The 9,174-nt window shown below is 42.3% G+C and overlaps 1 protein-coding gene across 1 annotated transcript in view; it reads right to left on the minus strand.

Annotated features, from left to right (window-relative positions):
• Nucleotides 1-7,553, minus strand: part of SLC5A8 (solute carrier family 5 member 8) — a 40,989-nt gene extending 33,436 nt beyond the window's left edge. The window contains exons 1-2 of the mRNA XM_069490934.1: nt 7,203-7,553; nt 1,790-1,855 (exon numbers count right to left, since the gene is read on the minus strand). Of these exons, the coding sequence (XP_069347035.1) occupies nt 1,790-1,855; nt 7,203-7,553 (417 nt within the window). The remainder of the gene's footprint in view (nt 1-1,789; nt 1,856-7,202) is intronic.
• Nucleotides 7,554-9,174: the final 1,621 nt, after the last annotated feature.

A 9,174-nucleotide genomic window follows, 5' to 3' on the forward strand; every position in this document is an offset into this window, starting at 1 on the left:
ATGACCAACTTTATGCAAAAATATGGACTTTTTATGTGGTGCTTAGGGCAAATGGTCACTGATCCACCAACTCAAGCTTGAAATCAAGTTTCCTAGATCTAAAACAATTAGAAAAAAGAAAAGATATTCATTTAAAAAGAGGATGGACCCTCAATCATATGTCTTTAAACTATTCTTAATTACTGCATAATTGAGAAGACAGTAAACATTTTTTAAACTGATTTTTAAAAGTTTATATATCCATAAATTAAACAAAAGTGTAAATTTGCACTAAAAATTCTAAAAGCCAACAAAAACTGTATTCCACCTTTTTAGTATTATTTATTATTTTCAGTCATACAGTCAGCAAATATTTGTTGATTTGGGATAAAACAATGAGTAAGATAAATGCAGCCTTTTTCTCAAAATATCATTTTCATCGCATTTGATCTTTCAAATATATCACATAGAAGCCAATTCTGTGATTAATTCCATAAAAACACATTATAGAAAACATATTAGGTATTAAATAATTAATAAATAATAATTAATATTAAATAATGTTTGATTATATTACATAAGTAAAGCTATGAAAGTCTTTCAAATGGGAGGTGCTAAAGTTCCTCTCTTTTTGCAAAAATGAACTAGCTTTCCACAGTCATTATTCTGTCCAAGTTGAAGCTTTATTAATAAAAATGTGACCATGGGCCACCTTCCTAACACCCTTGTCCCCACTTATTTCTGTTGACATTTCTAAGATCCAAAGAGGATCTGAACAGTTGGTGAATGCTGGCTACCAGGCACGGCTCTGTATCGAACCCTCTACCAGACCCCAAAGGGCACCTTCCTTTTACACAGCAAGTGTTAAGGACTGATAAAATTTAAGTTGTGTAATTTACAAATACATGTAATGGAGTCAAGTTAAATAATTTACAAAGGCACTCTGTCTCGCTGCAGCAAATACTTAGGTAGCTATTGATGGGAGAAATGAAATTGTAATTAGAGATGATAATGAAAACCCTTTCCTCCACCTACATTACCAAACCAGCCCTAAAGTGCTTAGCTACCAAGAGGAAGACAAATACAGGGGACATAACAATGATCATTACAGTCCTCCAGCGCCGGATGTGCAGTGGGAAGTGTTCTCTAGCACTGGCTACTTGGCAAATCCTTGCTTTTCCTTTGCGTCAATCAGTAAATCCATATATGCATATTCTAGAATTACTGGATTATTTGTCTTTAAAAACTCTAGAGCTCGTGACGATCAGGTCTTATAGTTCAATTTTTAAAAGAGCACTGATTTTTAAAGTATGCTCTCAAATGAAGAAAACTATTTCCTGCTGTCTTCCCATGTCAGTTAATTTTTTCATACCTGTTACTCAACATGTAGTAAAAATACTCTGAAACATGCAACTTGTTTTCCCCTTGTTAGAATTCCTCATTTCAGCTACTACAGCTCCCTCAAATATCTTTGTCATCTAGAAATACCCTTACTGTCACCTTGGTGGAGGTGGGGCAGGTGGGATAAGGGAAAATTATATTTTCCTAATGTTGCTTGATCAATGTGATATTTAACATTCACTTAAATCATTCTGGTTTTCCAGGAAGCAGCGCATTTACTGAAACACTGTTTAATGATCTCAACGGCTTATGCTGTGTAGTGACAAGTGTTTTCCCTTTTTGTTTCCTCATATTTTCAACATCTCTTTGTTATCCGTCACATGTTTCCCAAAAAAGCTTAACTCAGATGCCATGGTTAAAAACATTTTAAATGACAAAAGATAAAATAAATTAATGGAGAGCTACTTACTGTTTGAACAATGAAGAGGATTGTTCCACAGAGACGAACATATTTGTTAAATCGAAGTTCTAAGTACTGTCACCAAAAAAGGAAAGGCAGTTATTATGTGAATCCTCTGGACAGTTTTTTTTTTATCATCACCTTAAGAAGAGTTAGAAATTTAAGGCAATTTTATAACTGATTTGTATTTTCTATTTTATGTTACTATTATTTTTATTACATACGGCAAAATTGACTCTTGTTTTAGAGTACAGATCAATGGGTTTTAACACACACATAGGTTCATGTAAACCCCATCACCATCAGGACACAAAACAGTTCCATCACCCCACAAAACTCCCTCATGCCTCTGCTTGGTGGTCAAGCCCTCCTCCCACCCTCAAACCCTAGTAATCACTGATCTGTTCTCCCTCCCTAGTTTGGCCTTTTCCAGAATATCATACAAATAAAATTACATTCTATATTTTTAGGGTGAACAATCTATTGTTCTCCTCTTTTTTTTTTTTTTTTTTTGTATCTACTCCTTACATCTCCCTTGACTCATTTGGGGAATCACCCCTTTCTGACAGATTGCAGGCAATTGTGATGAAATTGTCAATCAAGGTGCCCTGCCTTTACAGACCAAGAGGAAGTCACATGACACCAGCTCAGCCAATCAGCTTCTCTCCCAACAGGTATTTGAATCTCAGAGGCAAGATACAAGAAAATGAGAGCAGACTGATCCTGACAGAGTGGCTTCTGTCCTTTCCAAGGCCTTCTTATTCAGCTTTTCACTCTGTTCTATGAGCTACCCCCATGTCCTTCCACGTTTTTTTTCTTTCTTTACTCTAATTACCCAAGTCAGTTTCTCTTCAGAGCCAATGATTCTGCCAATTTCTCCCACTCTCCTTGAAATCTGCTATATCTGCTATATATATGGCCTGCTTGTCTCCTACATTATATAATATACCATAACATAGGTTTTACAGAGTTAGAATCATAGAATTTCAGTGCTGGGGTCTGAGACAGTCTTTAACTTGAATATTATTACTAAGAAGTTTAAGGCTGACAACAGTCTTCATATAGCAGAAAAAAAGAAGGAAAAACTGGCATTAGGTAATAATCGAAGGAAAAGACATCTGACATTTTTGCTCCATAATCACAGCTAACACGGAGCATTTGCTGTGTGCATCTTCCCAACAAGTCTATGAGGTAGGTACTATGCATAAGCTTATGTTAGAGATGGGGACACTGGGACTCAGAGAGAATACCATGTTTGCAACCTAGTAATTGTCAGGACAACACCACAAATATAAAACCTTCGATGCCAAAATCCATGCACATAACCACAGTATTACACATACGTAAGTAAACAACCTGACCACATGTTTAAGACTCAGTAAGTGAGTGGGTGGCACTGACACATAGTAGGGCCTCCAAAAATCACTCATGGGTGACAAATACACAACTCAGTATAGTGCATTGAAGGAAGAGTTTGAGACAATCACTGTCCAAATCAAGGTTTCTTCTCTTTAAAATGAGGAGCATAGGCCGGGCGCGGTGGCTCACGCCTGTAATCCTAGCACTCTGGGAGGCCGAGGCGGGTGGATCGCTCAAGGTCGGGAGTTCGAGACCAGCCTGAGCAAGAGCGAGACCCCGTCTCTACTAAAAATAGAAAGAAATTATATGGACAACTAAAATATATATAGAAAAAATTAGCCGGGCATGGTGGCGCGTGCCTGTAGTCCCAGCTACTCGGGAGGCTGAGGCAGTAGGATCGCTTGAGCCCAGGAGTTTGAGGTTGCTGTGAGCTAGGCTGACGCCATGGCACTCACTCTAGCCCGGGCAACAGAGCAAGACTCTGTCTCAAAAAAAATAAATAAATAAAATAAAATGAGGAGCATAGTAACAATTCTTTTCCCTCTGAATGTAGGGTATGGAGACTTTCCAATGATATAAATGAATGGGAAAATGTCATAACCTGTTCGTTCACTCAAAAGTAAAATTTTAAGAAGCTGGTGGTGTCCAAATCCATGTGCCTCGAGAAACTTAAATCTCAGTGAATTACATATGTCAAAATCATTCAAGGATATTTTGGAAAACTTTTTAGAAAACTGGAGAAGTTTCCAAATCCTGGAAACTGGACAGTGTTATTGCTTCAAAGTTCTTTTAGTAAACCTCTAAAAACTCCTAAACACATGAATGAACATGAATAGATAAAGAAGTCTTTGCCTTCTAGGTACAAGTATACAAATTGCTAGAGACTGAAGAAAGCTTAGGAGAAAAAATGTGACGGGGTAAGAATGTAGCAAGCTGAACCAAACAGCTTGTATATATTAATATTTTCCCCAAGATCAGTTGATCCAGGAAAACCTATGGTTTAAGCTCACACAAGACCAACTCCAGACAGAACCAAGAAGTCTCAGCCAATAGGTTATTAGGCTGCTGAAGAAATACATGGAGACCTAACCAGAAGCCCAACTCACCGTACAGTAGGCTTAAAGAATAGCTCTAGAATTTCCAGACAAAACTACAGACAGACAGTATGTGCTTACAGTCAACCAAGATCATTCCCAGTCCTCAGAACTTTGAATAACTTAGGGACACTAAGACTTCTGTTGATACAAATAAATAAATAGTAAGGTCTGAGCAACTCAGTTCAAACGCAAATATAGCTGGATCCAGAAAGATCCTGAAGAAGTGTTGAATTAAATTGGATTCTTGCATTATACTTTGTGCCACTCTGTGGCTCTGGAAGTTACTAAACACCTGTCAGGCCTACATTTTGAAGGCAGTGATAAATTGAAAAAAGTGCTTGTGAACAGCCAATTTTAGGTAAAGAAACGTAAATAGGGAGAGATTTCATACTTGATCAAGAATGCCAGGGTATCTACTACTCAATGTACCACGTACTCTGTATAAGTGGCTCCAACTCTCAGCATAAAACAACAAACAAATGTTTCCACAAAAAAGCCTTTGCCATGGCCAATCATCAGGCTCATAGCATGTTGCCTGGCTTCCCTGTCCTCAATTGCCTGGCCCCTCTAGTGGCGGACACCTGTAGTGTGACCACAACGCCCTGTGTCCTGTATTGCTTCCCTTGTTCTCTCTGTCCTGGTATAAGTCCTGCTTGAAGTTATAACAGACTCATCAGAGCCTTCAGAAACAGCCAGTGTGCTCCCAGGCATATGTCTACTTTGCTTCACACTCTCTTAGTAGCTTAACTTACTCTGAGTCTCTTTGCCTGCACAATGGAGCTCTGACAGTACCTCCCTCCTAAGGGCTGTTCTGTATTGAGTCAGATAAGGTATGTAAAACATGCAGCCCAGTGCCCGGCATGTATTAAGCATTCAGTGAACTTTAGCTTTTTGCCAGTATTTAGGTGGTTCCTCTGCTAACTTAACCTCTACCACTGTAAACGTGTGGGAATTCCGTTTCTGTTTGAGTTAACGCTGCAGCTCTGAAGACGCATGGGTCAGTGATTACAAGAGTAGCATTCATCTGTGGGGACTGAAGTCCTCTGGCCAGACTTTTAAAAACCTTTTCCAAGTTTTGGAGTTGGTTAGCTACAGTTGGTTAGCTACTCAAATGCCTGCAGGTCCCATCAGGTAATATACATGAGTGACATTGGCCAGGTATTCATCTATTAACATGTTGGACTATTCCTCACATCCACTAAGAAATATGTTCTCTCATATATCCCTGGAAGCAAGAATTCCCTTCACACCTGTTCATTTTCCCTTTCACATTTTTTTTTGAGACAGACATAAGTGCAAACAAAGATTTCTCCACCATAAGAAAGGAACTATGCAAACACAATAAGACCTCAGTCTAGAAGTTAATAGAAAGTGAGAGCAATGGCTATAAACTAGAGTTCCTGAGGCCACAGGGAATGCGGGCCTGGTGTCACCAGTCTTCTGAATTTTCAAAAGATGTCAGAGTTAAATAATAAATTATTAACATTTTTTTTCCAAAACACAATAAGGCTCAAAAAAACAAACAAACAAAAAAAACACACAAAAAAACCATGACTGAGGACTAAACTCAGCCTGGGGCAGCCAGTTTGTCACCTCTGAGCTAAACAGAGAAATTCCATCCTGCTCACTGCTGGGGTGATGAGTGAGCTCTCCCACACACACAGTGACCAGAGTGAGTGGAACGCAGTGCTGCCCCAGGGGTGCCTCACCCTGGAAGATGTCACTAGAGCCCAGGCAGAGCTTGTCAGCAATGCTTGTTGTGCCACTGGGGCCCTGTCCCCAGCACCAGTTGAACCAGCCTCACTAGGAAACCACCATCTAGTGGCCCTGGGTTGGAGCCGTCTGGGTAACAGCCTATTAAAGAGGAAACTTCTGCAGGTTTGTCCACGGAGCTGGTGGATCAGTGTCTGGGTGAAAGTAACCACTGAGGGCATGGAAGTGGCCACATGGCTCCCCTGAGCTTTTGCCCCACTCCCCATTCACCAGCTCTTTAAACTAAACCAAAACATTCATCTTCTTTGCAAAGCCCTTTCCTGCAGACAACTTGAGAAAACCTGTAATCAGGGAACCTGAGCAATAGAGGAAAGACAGTTTTCCTTAACTATCTTTCCATAGAGAAAACTGGGCTGTTTGAGAACCTTGTCGTCTAATTTTCCTACTGATGCCAAGGTAACGACCACCACCACTAGCACCACCACGATGATTATGGCCAGCATCTATCCAGCACTTACTATCTTGTGCCAGGCACTACTCTAAATGCTACACCTTGCATCATCTCATTTAATCCTCCCAACAATCGGATGAGGTAGGTGGTGGTCTTATTAGTCTTTCTGAAATGAGGAAATAGGCACAAAAGGTTAAATAAATTGGCCAGTATCACCTAGCTAGTAAGTGGTAAAAATCTGGCCTGAAACGCAGGTACTGAGACAAGAGACACAGCACCTTAACCGCCTAGGCTCCTGCTCCTGGAGGAAAGGGTGTGGGGTGGGGGGCGCGGGGGGAGCACAAATCCTTCACCAGCTCTCCTGGAAAAGTGAACGGTGCTGAGGACCTGGAGCTGGAGGAGTCATTTCAAGGAGGAGCTGGGATTTGAGCGACTTACCCTTCCCCACAAATACAAAGTTTTTAAGTCTTTCCCCTTGACTGGGAATGAAAGATGTTAAAGGTAGAAAGGACCTTAGCGAGTACTAGTCCAGTCCACTCCCTTTACTTTGGAAGCCTCTGTTTTCACTGCGCTCAGGAGAATAAATCCCAAGATTCGCCCCCCACCCCCGCCCTTGCAGGACACTTCTCCCCGGAAAGGGGGGGAGAGCGGAGGGAACGGGACGGGGTTGGGGGAGGGCGGGTGATGAACGTGGACAGGGAGAGATTTCCAGGTGGTGGCGAGAGTGTGCCCCTGAGAAAATTCCTCCAGAAGCCTGAAGAGACCCCCACCTCCACCGTCCCAGGCCACCCTCCCCCTTTACCTCGTAGGTGCTGGTAATTCCCAGTTTGTAGAACACCGGGAGGAAGATCTCCGCGGTGAGGACGATCACAAAGAAGTAAGTGAAGGCAAAGATGCTGTATATGGCCCCAAAACGGTAGACCTCGGAGGGGGTGCCCAGGACCGTGATCGCCGACATGAAGCTGGCGGCGAGGGACAGCGCCACGGGCACCGCGGTCATTCTGCGGCCGCCGATCAGGAAGTCCTTGGAGGTCTGCTGGCCGCCCCCCGCGAAGGCGTAGTAGATGCCGATGGCGGCCGAGATGAGCAGCATGCCGGCGAACACCACGTAGTCCCACACCACGAAGGTGCCGATTTCCTGTGGCGTTTCCATGGCCCCCCGGCGCTGTGGCCTCGGCCGCCGGGCGCTCGCTTCTTATTCCTGGCGGGAGTGGCGCCCTGCGAGGGTGGGGGGACTGCAGGCGTCCCCCAGGTGTCCGTCCCCCAGTCCCCCAGGTGTCTGTCCCCGCCGACCCTGAGCGCCCCGCCAAGGTGGGAGTGGGGGCACGGGCTGGCAGTTGTCCCTGCGCCCACCGCTGCGAGCCGGGCCCCTAAACCCCAGGTCTGGGACTGAGCGCGCACCAGGTGCGGGACTGGGTGGGGTGGCCGGGATCGCCGAGGCGCCAGGGACACCCAGGCAGGTGAGAAACTGGAGCCTCCAGCCACGTCCAGCGAATCTACAGAGAGCGCTCAGCGCAGATTTTACCAAGTGGCACCAGAAGGGACGCACCCTTTAAATGAGTAGGCGACCGTTTGGGGAGTGAGGGACGAAGGGCAATTGTCACGCCTGGAATTTGAGCTTTCCAGTTCAACAGTCCAGTCTGGGTCCTTGCGGGATGTGCGGAGAGTTTTGAGATTTCTTTACTTGATAGGTTAATGGGTGACAATAGGTTGATGTGGGTGACAGTCTGCAGTGAGCTGAGATCACAGTCCTTAGACAGGTAAACGTTTATAAAGGAGAGGAAAAAGTCTGTGCTATTTATTGGTTGCCTTCGTTTTTGCTCAACAAACATTTCTGATGCCCTACAGTTTGTGGTAGAAATGATAGTTGCTGTAATATTAATAATAATTCCTACTGTTTAATCAGCCTTAGGATGTGACACATACATGTTTGGCACCTTTTATTAAAATACATTAACATAATTCTATTGCTCTTGAAAACTGAATTATCTCCATTTTTCAAAAGAGGAAAGTGCTTTAAACTACTTTAAAATGGTTAAGTCACTTGCCCAAGGAAATAGTGATTAACATTTTTAATCTAGGTCTGATTTCAGAGCTTATTCTCTTAACCATAGTGCTATACTTTTTGGAGTCCAAATGTAGATATGTGTTAAAGGTAGGCACAAATGTGTACTCTTAAATAAAGACACTTGCAAGCACACAGAAGAGAAGAGCATTTCTAGAATCAGCACTCAGGACATATTTTAAGTGGCTTGTCTTGAAATATTACTAATAACGCAGGAGTCATGCTCACAAAGTAATATAATTCTCAAGTTTTCCTGCTAAAATGTACACGCTAGCCAAATGTGCCCAGCCATAAGTCTATTTCTGGCTGTCCTTGTTCATTTTCACACATCTCTATAATTTACCAGTTGATCCTTGGTAAATAATCCACAGAATGCATTTAGTCCAACTTGGTGTGAAGAAAGCTATATCAGATTTTATTTTTTGTAAACTGGTGTTATTTGCATAGCATTTTCAGAAGGAAATAAAGAGGGAAATAGAAGTTAATCCAAGTAATTCAATCATTTAAACAAATATGTGGTTTGGAATTATGTCCCACCTGTGTGAAATTTACTGTATTTACATATTATGTTATATACACATGTTTACATATAGTCTTTATTTAAAATAATACATATATATATCTTTGTCAGACACTTGGTGAAGGAAGGATGGGATTTTGAGTTCACAGAAGTTCTAAATACAATGCTATGATAAAGATTTGCTTGGGA

The sequence above is a fragment of the Eulemur rufifrons genome, chromosome 16 (genome assembly GCF_041146395.1).
Source record: "Eulemur rufifrons isolate Redbay chromosome 16, OSU_ERuf_1, whole genome shotgun sequence".
NCBI classification, from domain to species: Eukaryota; Metazoa; Chordata; class Mammalia; order Primates; family Lemuridae; genus Eulemur; species Eulemur rufifrons.